This window comes from Schistosoma mansoni, chromosome W (assembly GCF_000237925.1).
Source record: "Schistosoma mansoni strain Puerto Rico chromosome W, complete genome".
NCBI lineage: Eukaryota > Metazoa > Platyhelminthes > Trematoda > Strigeidida > Schistosomatidae > Schistosoma > Schistosoma mansoni.
In genome coordinates, this window is record NC_031502.1 from 9,000,589 (window position 1) to 9,017,303 (window position 16,715).

The 16,715-nt window shown below is 31.2% G+C and overlaps 1 protein-coding gene across 1 annotated transcript in view; it reads right to left on the minus strand.

The window, feature by feature from the left end:
• Smp_134430 (putative tolloid) overlaps positions 1-16,715 on the minus strand; it is a gene marked incomplete at both ends in the record, with an annotated part of 101,137 nt that overhangs the window by 67,936 nt on the left and 16,486 nt on the right. The window contains one exon of the mRNA XM_018800143.1: positions 3,739-3,928. Within this exon, the coding sequence (XP_018653986.1) occupies positions 3,739-3,928 (190 nt within the window). The remainder of the gene's footprint in view (positions 1-3,738; positions 3,929-16,715) is intronic.

Genomic DNA, 16,715 nt, shown 5'->3' on the forward strand with positions numbered 1-16,715 from the left:
ATGTGCATACTGTGCGTATTGCCTCGATATAACCTTAACGCACAAGCATTATAAGCAAAGATGATGCTTGTGAATACTTGTGAACTAAGGCTATATCGAGGCAATACGCATAGTATGCACATATGCCAATAACACACTGATCAATTGCAGCCCCAAACATCAGTGGGAAGGCTCAGACAAACAATACCAAGTGAATACACATACATAGTTCTCAATGGGAAAAATATATGCTAATAAAGAATTTGTTGAATTAATTATTTCATACATCTTGTACCATGACGTAATATTTGTCACTATCTTGGTATAAATTCCCTCTTTTCAGAGATATGACGGAAATAAATAAAAGAAGCACTAGACAGTTTTATTTTTTAAGTTCTGAAACTTTCGAGAAACACAGACACTTGTATTTTGCAACTCACAAGATAGTCGTTAAGTAGAAAACTGGGATTTATTGTAGAAAACACTATCCTACTTCTAGTTTTTCTTATTATGAATCTCATTGGATTACCAAATAACTTCATAAACCATTTGAAAATCAATATAGAAAACTACCTTCTCTGTGGTAGTTTTAAATTGCTCAATCCAAAAAAGAAACAACTTTTATTATAACTCTATGTCAAGTGAAAAAGATTTAACAGAGATAGAAACTGTCTATGCCGGTTAGTATTCTATAGGGAATATGTCAAAGACTAATAATCACATGAAAAAAATCTTAAAACTTAAAGGCAATCGACACGCATTTTTTCTACTTATGGGACAAAATATGAACAGTAAAATGATTCAATTGTTCAGAAATTCTTGACTTTCTATGTTTACTTAATTTATTTTTGTTTTAAAGAACGGAGAGAATGTTTTCATTGGGTCAGTATGATGCAGTAAACTTGTTTTAAAGTAACAAGAGTAAACTTTATTTGTCTTGAAAGTGAAAATGTCTTTTATTTAAAATAAACCTACTCATAAGACATTCAACGTTTTACAGTGTCTATGAATATACATAGAAATAATCCATATGGTAACTCTGTTACTCTATATATTAATATACTTGCAAAACAACGTTAAATCTCATTTAGACACTTGCATAATCCATAAAAATTGAGTAGTCAAGAGATTGGAATTATGTCATTTTTCAAGAACTCATATATTTTTAGAAGTGGTTTGGTGGAGATTTAAGTAATTTTATAGGATTGAGATCATGAGTCAATTGAAGCTAGACCAGCATCCAGTTTTTCGATGGTGGTCTAGCTTCAATTGAATCATGATCTCAACTCTATAAAACTCATATATTTGTTAACTGAACGAAAATACAATAAACTTCGACCAACCATTTATCTTATTTTGTCAGTCTCTCCATTAGGTATATACATATATAACTAACTTATGTTTCCTGGTTATTAATATTCAGTCTAGAAATATAGTTCAATAATATTTTATAGACAAAATTGATATCTCCTAAATAATTCAAACTAATATGGTAAACAAAAGAAACCTGGTGAGTCATTTGAAAAAAGGAAGAACAAAAGACAGTTCAGCAAACAAGATATTCTTTTGGACGAAATCATTTACAACCATAAATATAGTTAACTAATATACTTAAGTCCATAATGAAATTGAAACAATGGTGTATCATGTAAACTGTGATTGAAAGTGTTACCAAGTATCAAAAAATAAATCAATAATAAACCAAACTGAAAATGAATTACAGAGGAAAAAATATGTAGTAACTGTTAATCAATCGTTTGAAATAACCAGATATACAAAGGAAGTTATTCAACGACCTAATGCCGTATGAAACATTGTCAAGATAAAGATACTTTATAGAACATGTGTAATTATTCACTTCGTGGATTGATTTCAAGGACGGAATAACTAAACTTTTTAACAGCCAAATGATAAGTATGGAAAAATAATGGGGGAATGAATAAACCTCAGATTTATATGATATACGTGCAATGGATTTCATCGCCCTGTGCTTATATGTATTACATACATAGAAATAAAATACATGGTAACCCTGTTAATTATGAGGATATACTTTCAAAACAATGTTAAATCTCATTTAAACATCGGTATAATCCATAAAAATTGAGTAGTCAAGAGATTGAAATTGTCTTTTCAATATATACATATGATTGTACAGCTTTATAATAAATTCATTGGAAAGGGACCCCTACGCTGAAATTCGTGGTTTAAATGTTTGAATGAGAACTATATATCAAAAGATTATCGGATTTTACAAGTAATTTTCAATGTTATTGGTTGAATTCATGAGTCGATCTAAGCTAGACAACCATAGGAAACCTGGAAGCGATGCACGGCCGTTTCGTCCTAGTACGAGAGATCTCAGCAGTGCACATTCACGATCCCGCATGTGGGACTCGAACCTAGGATCTTAAGTTTGGCGCATGAACGCCTAACCTTTAAACCACTGAACTGGCATCCAACGGTGTTGATGTCAAACTTCAATCATCCCATGATCTTGCACAACCCTTTATCCATTATCTGTGGTGAACAACTGTCTCTACCGGACACGGATTAGAATCTACTTGTCACGGCTTTTCACAAGAACTCCAGGAAGTCCATCTTGAAGCTAATCACTAGTAGGGACATGACTATGATCAGAATGGGGGTTTATGGAGATTGTAGTAATTTTAATAGTTGAATTCATCATGGATGAGCACTACTGAGGAGTCCCATATTAGAACGAAATGGCCGTACAGTGCTACCAGGTCTTCAATGGTGGTCTAGCTTAGATGGGCTCATGAATTACACTATTAAAACTACTACAATCTCCACAAACCCACACTCTGATAATTTTCTAATAATTGAAAAAAACTTTTGATTACAATATTTTCCACTTTCTCATTGAAACATTTTACGTCAATTAAGACATGAAAAAAACATCTAAACTTAATGAATGAGTTCTGAACAGAGATTTAAGTCAAATTGTATGTGTGTTTGCTACACAAATTAAGTTGATTGAAATAGATAGAGGTCAAATTTGAGACGGAGTAGTTGGTAATCCAGTATTTTCGATACTAAGTTATTGTTACACTGGTTAAATTTATTTCTTCCCAATTTTATTAGCATTTTTTTCAAGCAGGAAAACTATTACTGTGAAGCAGTGACACTTTGTTCCATGACCTCATTTGTAACAGTTCGAACAGTTAAACTGTTTTCTGATGAATAGTTTAAATGTATATATTTGCAGATAAACAAAATGTGAATCGAGCAACAGTTGCTTTGTTACTATTGTATTTAATTCATTTTCCCATCAGTATGTTTAATACAATCAGCTTTGTACTATAAATTTTAGTTACTGCAAGAAAAGAGGATATTTTGGATATAAAGACTATGATGTAATCGAAATACACCACATTTGACAATTAGATCATTCGCTTAATGGTCATTTTATTTTAGGCAAAAAACGAAGAGTTGTTAAATAATAATAAAAGAATTTATAACAAAAAGCATAAAGTTCACTCTTATATCATCTTTGACGACTGAAGATGAGACTAAAATTACCAGGGTAAGTTCAAAGTCAGAACATTTAAGGAGAGCATAATTATTCTAGTATTAAACTTGAAAAAAACTTGATAATAGTCTTTCTATGAAAAGAACGGTGTGCCTATTTAAAGGCTAATCCTACAACATGTTCCTATCATATGTTTGGATGAATTACCAACTCCTTTTGTAATACACCAAACAAATAAATACAATGATCAGAATAACTAGACCTACCTTATTTCTCTTTTAATATCATCCAACGGGTTTGAATTAGGTATGTTAGAATGTTTATTTCTCCCATTGTTCGTTTCTTTATTATCTTCCAAATTCCATATTTGTAATGGGTCATCAGATAATACCATGCCTTTTGACAACATTATCTGAGATTCATGTTCATCCAATGCTATATCCCCATAGTATGCAGCTATAAGTGGAAAAAATGTATACAAGAGACTAAACTAAGTAGTAAATGAATATGAAAGTGGAGAGTAGTTCAAGATAAATACAGCGCACAGTTAGTGTGCTACACACGAAATGGAAAGCTATCAAAACTTACCGGAAAACATAGCCCTATAAGTGGCGATTTTGACTGATATTAAACGAATTAATTTAATCATTCAGTACACGAAAAATCTCTATAATTAGGTTGACTATACGTAAGAGATTGTACTATTAAATAATTCTGTAGTAAGAGTCCTATTAACATGAATATTTCTGAAAAAATGGATACAGTGCAACAAACATTTTCTCTGTTATCATTTTACATCTCAACAAAATATACCGTCAAACGGCGAATTTGATCTATATTATACTTTTCAATAAAATAGGTTAATCATAAAAATTTGCTGTTGTTTCATTAGATTAATCTTAATGATCGATTTTGAGAAAACATGATAATACTGGTACAGATGGATATTCAAAAGCGGTTAAACGAGCTTATTTTCAGAAATGTCATTTAAGAGTAAATGACAGGACTGTATCGAGTATCCTTTGTGCATCAACCTCATTTAGAATACCATCGAAATCCAGGAAGTACTGGACAGGTGTTTTAGCCCAGTATGGAACTCCTCATATTGATGTACTCAGGACCTTACAAAGATCAGACCCAATGTTGTGGAGGAGCGAATATCAAAGAAAGTGCAACTTTTGGGACTAACTTGTGGATTATCATTATTTATATTTTTCTTGTATAGTTAGTAGATGACTATTATAGTAGAGATGGATCTTAGTTAATAGTGGAATCCAGGACGCACGGTTCATCCTATTTATGACTCTTCAACTGGATCTACCTGCATCTCAGAGCTGATATTCACTACGGGGCCTTAGCTGACGAGTCCCGAATAGGAAGAAACGCTCTCTTAGGACTCCACTGATAGTCACCATCAATCTCTGCTTACAATGCTTGTGACTTAAGGTAATATTCAAGCTGTTCGAACAGGATGTAAATATATCAATAAGAGATTGATCAATTGCAGTTCTAAACATTAATGGGAAGATTCAAACAACCGATACAAGAATGGACTATCATAATATTTCTATATTCTGCTTATTGTGACCTTCCGCTAATTATTCTGAATCTATTACCAATTAGTTACTTACGGTTCCTCTGGTTCCATTCCATGTTTTATCTAGTTTGTTCGTTACTATGATTTCCTATTTTACGGCGATATGTATTTCAGAATGTTATTTGTACAAGCTAACGGGTGCTTGAGATAGATGCCCGGTTGGGTGGGTGAAATATAATAGTAAGAGTTTGGCTGCAGTCTTTTCTTTTGAACTCAAGGCTATGAAAAAAGGCAATGGGTACCGGCAAACCAATAGGAGTGAGGCTTACGTTAGCTCAAGGTTTACTGAATCATATCATTGATCAAGGCTTAGGACGCTTAATTATGGACAGAAGAGCAGACAGGGGGTTGGAAATTTATAACCGAAATCCTGATTGGTGAACCTAGCACGTGATATAAATCAAATCGCTCAGGCTTAACAATCATCAACATAATGTTCAGTATACTTAGGTATTGGGGTCAATGGTTAATCGTTAAAACCAACGACTTGGTGTAAAATTGAACAATTCTAACTTCAATCGATTTCCGTCGTAGTTCAACGACCATCCAATACTACTGTTAACATGTATGTCACTCTCGATAAGTGTGAACTGATTAAATAATTGTCATTTTTGATTTGGGATATCAATCTTCTTTCATAGGCAAATTATTTTTCCACTGATATTATTTCTACCTGTGACAACAGTGTTTGAAGATACAACTCTCAACAGTATCTTTCCATTTTACATGTATATAACTTTAGTTTGAAATTTTGTAACCTTAAAAGATATTTGAATGGTTTAATGAGAAAACGAATGCTTTTTACTACAAGGATGGTTCTGAAACATGATTATTCTCTTTTGTGAAAGAAAAAGTAATAATATCTGATGTGTCTGTTTATTTGTGACTGAACACAGAATAAAATTATAGTGCTTATCAGGAAGAAGAACTGCATTATTATCTATCTATAATATGAATTGTAGTGTTTGATTTCAAAAAGTCTGCCAAATACTTAGATGTTTGTCTTCTACTTCTATTTCTACCCGTTGAGAAATCTAATTTGTACCTTTGTTTCTATTAAAACAACTTCAAACTTTTCAAATAAGTGTTTTTCATGAAGAAGGAGAACTATTTACAACGTTACAGTTTTTCTTAAATACAATTATAATCACACCTCTAGGCTTTGATACTTTACGTTGATATACATGAACAGTAAATACTAGGCGCATATTGAAAAATAATCGAGCAAGTAGCGTATTACCGATAGGATTTTCTAATAGTCAATAAGGAGTTAATTCGCTGTATGGCTGCTTACGTTGCTAAGGAAACTATGTGAATAGTCTCGCTTAACATATCGGTTACTAAACCCTGCAATTTAAAGTCATAGTGGAAAAAGTAACAAATGTCTAAAAAATACCTGCACACGTTAGGTCTTTCAACAGCTTAGTTTTATTTTTTCTAATCGGTTATTAATGGACGTTTATTTGCCAAATTCACGGAACACTCTGTTGTTCATGCTTTATAAACTTAATAATAGCTACTTTATAGTAGCTTAACTTTATACATTTACATCTACATCAATCACCTCCTTGTATAGTCGCACTAAAAATATTATCGAAACTGAAAAAAGCTTTCCTATACTACTAAAGCTTGAACTGAAGAAGATTAAGTGTTCAAAAATGTCCATCTATATACTTGGGATTGGCTCATGTAATAGAATAATTGAAGCATGAATTCGTCCACTTGCATTCATTTTCATATGTAATTGATGATTAAGAATAACTGTGATATGATCAACTTATTCTTTCTTGTCAACACAGTAGTGGATTTTCTTCCCAACAATTAGGCACTCTTTGAAATAAAGACTAAATCGAAAGTGCCAATGATCAAAACTTCTACGAACAAATTCCTTAATACAGAACTATGAAAATGTAAATGAATCCTTCTGTTCTTTCTTTATCTGACCATCCAATGATAATTTATGAATCCTACAATCAAAAATCTCCTAGTGCATGTCACAAAAGTCATCTTTTTCAAGATAGTGAAACCATTTAAGAATGCATGTGTTTGTTTTAGTGACTTCAATTAAACGTATTATTCACGATGTAATAAAATTCCAAAATTCTTCAAAACTGTAAAGTAAAAAGGAAGAACATTCTTCACTATCTCCCTTAAATGGTCAAAATGATGTGACAAACTAATTTCTTCAACACATTCTGTTATGATATAGATTATTACATCTCGTCAACATTTCATCTATTAATATATTGGTTTTAATTTTTACTGGATTTCAAAAAAGTACTATATTTTTCGATGTTTTCGTTAGGATGGTTCGGAAAAGCACAGTGAAGTCTTCAAAGACTCTAAAGAAGCCGAAGAGACTCCATTGAATCAGGACCTGATAGAACCTTCCAGAATAATGACGTGGCATGCTATGATTGCACATTCGCGTAACTTTCCTCCTTGCAGATTGGCTGGATTAGAATAATGTTATAGCCAAGAATAAAAATTATAAATACCCCTGTTTTTCTGTACATTTCTGGTTTTTAACCAATGACAGTTTCCCCTGCCTCTTTCGTCGTTTGATTTGCGACTGTGGGGTTCTACACGTTTGAGTGCCGTTAGTTGCATAATGTATTGTGTCGTAATGATGTAAAGGTCGTAACAGTTTTGCAAGCGAGAAAACTGATGGCTACTTCATTTCCTCTTTTTTGAAGTTGTAATTTTACTGTTACCCCAACTAACATAATAATTTTTAATGGTAGTGCCTTTTAAAATTCAACCACTTCCTATTATAATCGTAAAAGGAAACACAAATGACTCTTTAAAAATCATTTGTGTTTGTGGAATATTTTAATATGACACTGTCATATTATCAAATAAAAACTAAAAATCGGGGTGACCTTCTGAAAGACTAAAATATAAGATCTAACTGGTATCAATTAATTCCTAATTGTCTAATTGTCAGAGCTCATAAAATTCGGCCAATCAATTTGTAGAAACCCAACTAATCAAAATTTTAATTAGGCTAATTTATATATATAGTTGAAATCATGAGTCAATTGAAGCTAGACCACCATGGAAAACCTGGAAGCACTGGACGGCCGTTTCGTCTTACTGTGGGAGTTCTCAGCATTGCGCATCCACGATCCCGCCTCACGAGATTAGAACGCAGGACCTACCAGTCTCGCGCCGGAGCACCTGACCGATAGACCACTGAGCCGGCGTTCAACGGTGTTAATGTCTAACTTCAACTAATCAGCGAAGTTGAGCAACCATTTCATCAACTTAATTAAGAAATAATGGGTTTGCTGACATCAGCTTTCATCCAACCTGATAATTCATAAAAAAGAAATATTGATGACAGGTATTTAACATTGTATTAACCCATTTGACTTTGTTCATAATAGAATACTCTGTCCCTATCTGGTTATTTCAATATATTTTGTGTCTGACGTAACAGTCAACATATAGATGAATAACTATTGTTGAATGACAAAAGGTTAACGATTTTTTCGGTCATGTGAAATTCTCAAAAATAACTTCCCTTCTAGAATCTTTAAAAAAAATTCCCTATTAAAAAGCAATGTAAACCGTAAGAAAATTATGGATTTTCATTATGTAGAAAAACAAAACCGTTTCATTCATAATGACATTTCGTACAATAAAAGCGAATTTGAATTTTTTCGCTTGATTAAATGTCACTTATGAAATCTCAACTATTTACAAACAATCCTATCTTCTTCCCATTGATATATTTGACATCATTAAACTAAAATATATTGAATTACTAAAGTTTAGTCTAACATTTAAGTAAAGGAAAGCAAAGAAGAAAAAACAAGCAAAGGAATACATATAATCAATGTAATAATCACTGTGTAGATTATGGACCATTTATCATGTCTTATAAAGTTATCACAATTTATTGTCCTTTCTTCCTTGTAAATGCTATAATAGTTTGTGTACATTCTCGTTTACAGTTTAGTGTGGTATGGAAATAAAACATGGACACAAGATTTTGAAAAAAACTATGACTTTTTAATGTTGTACTCATGATTCAAATGATTTACTTTGATATGCAACCAGGTGTATTAAGTGAAGGTAATGGTAGATTTTGTATAACAACTCTTTTACTGATTGTTATTTTCATTAAATAATGAATAATACACAATGTGTTTGGATATAATTTAGTAATCTTTAGGTGACACTACATAATGATGATATATATTTGTGGTTTATTGGATAAGTAACAAAATTTGTTGATAAAGTACAGTTAAAACAATATAAGTTAACTTTGCTTGGTATTGTTTGTTTGAATCTTTTGATTGATGATTAGTACTACAATTGATCAGTCTCTTATTGGCATATGTGCATACTGTGGGTATTGCTTCGATATAGCCTTAATTCACAAGCATTATAAGCACAAGCAAGTGGCTATCAGGACTCAGTAGCTGGGAGGATAACTCGATGGCGTTTAAAGCGAAAGGAACTGGGTTCATGTCCCAGAGTGAACATCAACTCTGAGATGCAGGCACACCCAGCTGACGAGTCCCAAATAGGACGAAATGCGTATCCTGGATTCCACTGCTAGCCCCTATCCATCTTTGCTTATAATGTGAGTTAAGGTTTGTTTTTCATACTGTGCAACATTGATACTCAAGTGATAACTCAATAAGATCAATTCTGAAGTGCATAAATTCATAATCTGTTAAGGTCATTTTCATTCTAAACTAACACTAGTTAGTGAATAGACAGATAAAACTGAAAAACTAAGTCCCACTCAGTCCTACGATTATGGCATACAATTTGAGGAAGAACAATTCTGTCAACGTTTCTTTATATACATTCGATGCTGTATCGTATATTGGCTAATCATGAAAATGTTTTCGCAATTCAGTGAATAAATGGCTATGCAAAATATACAGTGAAACTACCTGAGCTACTGATTTGAAATAATTTTATGTACCCAATTCGTATCCATAAACTGTCTGTTAGACGATGGGAAAAACTGGAAAATATTTTGAACCACATATATATTAAATAAACTATCAGTTGATTTATAGAACTACAAGCCAAAAAAATTATTCTTTTTTCTATTGATTACACTTATGATAAATACTTTCTTTCAAAAAATTATTTAATAAAATCTGAAATGTAAACAAAATCTATCTGTGATTATCTATGGATAGTTAACTAAATAGCCAGACAAAATTTACCCCATTTACTTGTACACTGATTATTACTATGATCCGTAACTATATCTATTCTTGCATCTTGTCTGCTTATGTATATCAGTCTAAATACAGGGATATTTTTTTAGCAAAACGTACCTATAGGTCAATAATTCCACAGAACATCCTGAAACTGGAGTAAAAAAAAACGGAATAACGTTTAAAAAGTAGTGTTTAAATCTTCTGAAAGTTGATTCGTGCGTATTCTTCAATTACTAATCTTTATTACTTACTTACGCCTGTTAGCCATCGTGAAGGAGCATAGGCCGCCCACCACCACTCTCCATCCAATCCTGTACTAAACTTTGCATATATATGTAATCTTAATCTCTTTTATCTGTTTTTACCCTTTTTTTTACTTTTATCGTCATTAAAAACATAAAAAAAGACATCTGTGTGACGAGTCTTGCAATTTAGTTACCCTTTTTCTTTATTGAATTTTATATTTCACTATTGTATAGAGCTTTAAACTATAAATCAAGGATGCTATCACCTGTTCCGATAAATAATACTTTCTCTTTTAATAAATATATATATATATATTCCTTTAATGAACTGAAGATGAATTAATTATTGGAATAAAATTGAATACTGAATTAACTGTTGTTTTACTTTCTAAACGGATTTATATATTACGATATGTTTCTATTGTAAGTTTGCATGTAATATTTTGGAAAATAAGAACTAAGGTTAGAACACACTCATTGATATATAGATAGTATTAAGAGAATTTTAACTATTTGAACAGGTACATCAGGTGAACACTGTTAACAGCTGAAAGGAAATTTACAGTTGATAAATACTATGGTATATAAAGTTATGAAAAATGAAAACGATGAATATTTTTCTTAATTATCTTTAAATATTGTAGTGTTAAACATGTAATTCCTTTCTTACATATATTTGTGTAAAATACAATTTATCCTATCGGTAACCAAAAATACTTAAATACTATAACAGGTGGATACTTCCAACGGTAGATTTATCATACTGAAGAACTAATCAGATTTAAGGTAAATTTTATTGGAATTTCAGGCGGAATTCAAAATGCAGTGACGGATAAATTTCATTTTATTAAGAGCTAGGTAAAAATAATACCTAGATTTAGTCTTAAAGGCGTTTAAAATTGGTGAGCGTATTCCTTGTATGCTTACTCAATGTAATGGTTTGATACGAAACGCTAATTACTTGTGTAATTGAGTCTATAGAAAAAAGTGTAACTCAAATCCGTTTACAATAAAAAAAGGATTTGCATTTTGTACACGATTCAGAAGAAAAACCAAAACACAACGAAACATGGAGTAATAAACTGAGTAAATTTTCTAGTTATCATATACGACTTTAATTATGATAGGCTAAGTTGAAGATGCATGAATAAATGGTATTTAGAATTCAGACCTTTTAAAAGATTAAAAACAGTTTAATGATCAATAAGCACTGATCAATAAGGCACTGTCACTTAGTATGGAACTATGACCTCACATGGGAAAACCTCAAGAATGTCAATCAGTATTGTGACCATGGCGCTGATAGACGAATGAATTTAAATACAATTCCTAATTTGAATAAATTTTAATCTATATCCAATCGCATTAGAATTGGATCGATGTTATAGACTGAGAATTCCTAGAAGAACATGAAGAAATCTGTCATGAAGCTATTCATTCACCCATGAAATTTATGTCAATATAAACATAAAATTTCACTTCATATTCATTCATATGATTAACCTTACATCAGGGGCCACAATCAGAATAATACTTTTAAATCAATTAATCTGAATACATTTATTAGTTTTAAGTAAATTTCAAATTATCACTTATCATCGTCAAGACAATTTCACCGATGAATCCCTTGATAACATGGTGTTGTTTCTAATTAGAATATGCTGAAAATCTTTTATAAAATTAATCACCTGTTTTCAAAGTCTTTAATAAACTTTACAAAATCTCCACAATATTAAAACTCAATAGAAAACGCTGATGTTTTCTAAATACTTCTTTTTCAATTACCGATGGACTGAATCTTGTATTTTAAAAAAACTAACGTGTTCCAACTACTTCAAACAAACAGTTCCATGAATTATCTTGAATATAGGCAATAAAGATTTGAGCAAAATAATGTCTATTGCATCTGATAGGTATTTACACGTTTTTATCTTATCTATTAACTTTATCTACATTGTTACTATACTACGTTTATATGTAATTACAAGTAATTTCAACCAAATCCACTTATCTAAGTACTTCCAACCTAATTTATTATTTTGGCTTTTAAACAATACACTTTGTAAGGAGTTGACAAGAATGAAATGGAATGAATTAGTTTTATTCTGTCCAACTCTTTGTTCATATGTTCCTCAAGATTTCAATCATGTATTCACGGCCAAAGAACAAATGTCAACATATTGTTGCATTCATTTAGTATAAAGGTGGAATAAAGAGTTGATAACAATAAACAACAGTTTACAGTTTAATAAACATTATAGAAAATACATCCTAACTAGAATTAATTCTATCGTTCATATTACTTTCTATTATAAAAATTGTCCTTTTAAGACCCTTATAAGATAAGGATGCGCACTGCTGGGGAGTCCCATGCTAGGACAAAACAGACGTCCATTACTTCCAGATTTTCAATCGTGGGCTAACATCGAGCGGTTCATGATCTCAACAATCTTCATAACCCTAAACTGACATTTTAGAAAGCAAAATGAAAATTGATAACTTAATCACTTTATGTTATTGTAGTGTCCAAAAAAACAAACAAAACAATCCAACATTATAATCAAATTAGTTTTTCTGTGATTTCATAAATCTGTTCAGCTCTTAATGTGTTTCCTTTTCTCTTTAAAAAAAACATTTTCATTAATAACCAAAAACTAGATGTTCATCTGTCGTTCATTGTTCTTTGCTTATCTAACAAATGTGTTGATTATCATTTCTAATGTTTGTTTTTTTTCTTATTTTTACAAAAAGTCAACGTAACTACACAATTAATAAAATGTACAATAAATCAGATTGTATATTTGGTCGACTTTAATAATCTTTACCTCATCTGCCTACCTAACTATAATACCAAGTATATTAAATTCGATGGATAACTGCTTACATTTAATCTCTGTATACCTTCTTAATGTGTTTTTCTTTTTTACATATTTGATTTTAAAATTTCATTATGATTGGCAATATAGAGATAAGTTTTTTAAATGCTTTGGATGTATAACATTAAACCTGAAATCTTCAAAACTACACTACCAATGGTATTTATTAATTACCTGGCAATTAATTCTTCTTTTTTTTCACTTTAGTCATTTAAGTAACGTTGTTTTCTTTTCTTTTCCTTTTTTTCTTTTTCTTTTTGTTATTTTAATCAATTATTTTGTTTTCGGATATTGTTTAGTTTCTGTTAATTAGCTTTTTGTGTGTTGTCCATTTTTGATGGAACTATTTAGTTTATTGATTAGTGGTGACTTACTATGGCGAAAAATTTGATCAACTGTACATATTTTATTTTCAGCATGTTTACAAATGAATTAAAAGAAATTACACAAAGCAAGAGAATTAATGAAAGTTGTGAAATTCGATGATAATAGTGATAATGATGATGATTCATAATTTTAAATAAACCATTAATGTAAAACTGTGTAGTAAAACACAATCCATGGTGTGCTTTGCATTAACAAAACAGTTAAATGAATATAGCTGAATAATGACTTAAATACGCCATATATATATATATATATATATATATATATATTGAAACAGTAGTCACAGCTTTAGGACTTTCTCATAAAACTGCAAACACTACACATGTTCCATTATTAAACTGAATATCTGATTCCTTCTACAAAGCCCATAAAATATGAAAATATGTTCGCATGCATTTTATCAGTAACCGTAGAATTTGAAGTAACACCGAAAAGATTATCTACTTGTTTCCATTGATATTGCAAAACCTAGAGTTATCCTCTATAATTAGTAATATATCATGTATATCTGAACTTAGTTCTTAGTACGAACTGTCATTAACCAAATAGCATATTCTTTGGTTCTGATGTAGTAACTATTGTGAGACATAAAATGGTAATACACTTTGTACTATAATGATTGTTTTCTTTTGGAATCCACGCTTACATTCATATCGTATTGATCATGTTCAGTAGCTAAGTGGATAACGTGATGGCGTTTGTAGCGAAAAATACTAGGTTCGTATCGTTGTGTTAACTTTAATTTTGGGATGCGTTTATATTCAGCTGACGAGTCCCAAATATCACAAAACATGCGTCGTGGATTCCACTGCTAACCATCATCCATCTCTACTTATAGTGATTATGATAAGTGTTTCTATGTTTGGGGGAGGGATTAAATTTTGAACATTTGTAATTGACTAGAACAACTACACAATGGAATTTTTAATAATTAAGGAAATGAGTCCACGCTGATAACGTGAAACACATAAACTTCCGGAAGATAATTACTCACGCAGCCTCTTTCAACCAGTGTTATTTGTTTGGGAAGTTTAGGCAACATGATAAATCGACAGCTTTCTGATCACTGATGCCCTTTTTTCATTATAAAGTGTCGTCAAAACATCGGAGGTTTAAGGTGAAGTTTAAAAGCATATTTTCAGTTTCTTAGAGGAAACATCCTTAAACAAAGACGAAAAAGATTTATCTGTAATAAGTAACGTATTAATTATTCAAGATGGATCGTGTTGGAAATAGAATAATTATTACTACGAACTTGTCACGAACGAGCGAAACAAATTGTCAAGTAGCGTAAACGACATAATCCTATATTATATTATGCTAATATTTCGAGTCTGTGAGTTCAGTTGTGCTGATAACACATTAAAATACTGGACCTGCTAAGAGGTAAAATGTTTGACTTGAAAAAGTGCCTCGGAAAATCCATATGTGCGAAAGTCTTGTGTCTAACGTTTTATCATAATATTCAGCTTCATATTTCTTCGCTTCATGAAAGTTGCTTGTCAGAGATCAATACACTAATCACCTATCAAATGATATAATCTTTCAAAAAATTAGTTTTGCGATATGTTTCTCACCAAAATAGCTTTACCTTTAGTATATAAAGTTGTTCAGCCCTATCTATATTATTTATCAGTGACTGGAGATAAACAAATATGATTTCCAATCAAATTTTTTAATCACGAACACCCAAATAAATGAGAACAATCAGAATTATTAATTCTTTTTTAAAATACAAATACATATATTTAATAATTAAAGGGCTATGTATGAGTCATTCCAACCGTTGAGCGTAAAAATAAATGAATTAGGTGTACTGTAAGAATATTAAGGTTTTATTATGAATGGTATATTGAATAGAGCTTTTGTTACGTTGAAATTTAGTCAAATGTTGTTGAACTAACACTAAAATCCACTTAATTAAATGATAATCTAACAATCCTTAGTCGATACAGTATTAAATGAGCTTCCCAAAGTTCTAGAAAGATCGAATAGGTCAGGGTAACGTAACGTGAGCGTCAGCTAGTAACAGTATGCTATGATAGTTCCATATCACGAAATCTCCACGAAATGCAGTTCGTTTGGTCTCAACCCAGTAGTTGAATGGTATTACATACATCGTCAGAATTCAAATATCCTCATAGGTCAGCGTTTTATCGGAAACCAAAATTAAGGAGAAACAACTGATTTTCAGAGGTTATTTATAGCTGGGAACAGTGCCTGACATGAACTACCCTCAAAAAAATGCAATTATGCTGTCCCAAATTCGTTGGATAACTGTCTTTAGTTAACAGTAAATAACAAGTGACAGAGCCCTAGTCAAATTTTAAATGTCTTATTTTTTACTCAATGAATGAAACAACACTTTAGCATCGTAGCATTAGACCTTTATTTACTCAAAGAGTATTATGCTTAATGAAACTTTATTTTATTTATCTGTTTAAGTAAACAATTTCAAAGTTGGTTGTTTGTAAAAATGTGAACAAAAGCCATGGGTTGGATTATTAAGGAAAGTGAGTTTATTTCTATCACTTCATGTAAAAATGCTAAAGGCTCAATAAAGAAATATTCCTAGTATTATTTGAATTGATTTTTACAGATCCTGTCAATGTGTTGCGTAATCCCTCCTCCAACCGTGATCTTTAACGGGTCATTTTCCAAGTTAATAATTCTATTAGGTTCTATTATTATATATCAATCCAAAGACATCTTGGTTGCCTTCATTTACTTTGTACTGATACAGCCAATTGAACTCAAAGTCATTTCAAAATATTTACCAGAACGAATGGATTATGAGGAGTATATCAAAAGAAAGCAGATTATTAACACTTGATATATTTCTTCCAGTAAAGACTTCATACAGGTCATGAATTCTATCCTAAACTAATACCATAAACTGTTTTTGTTGCTGCATCCTTCATCTCCGTGACTTCTTAAAATGTCTTG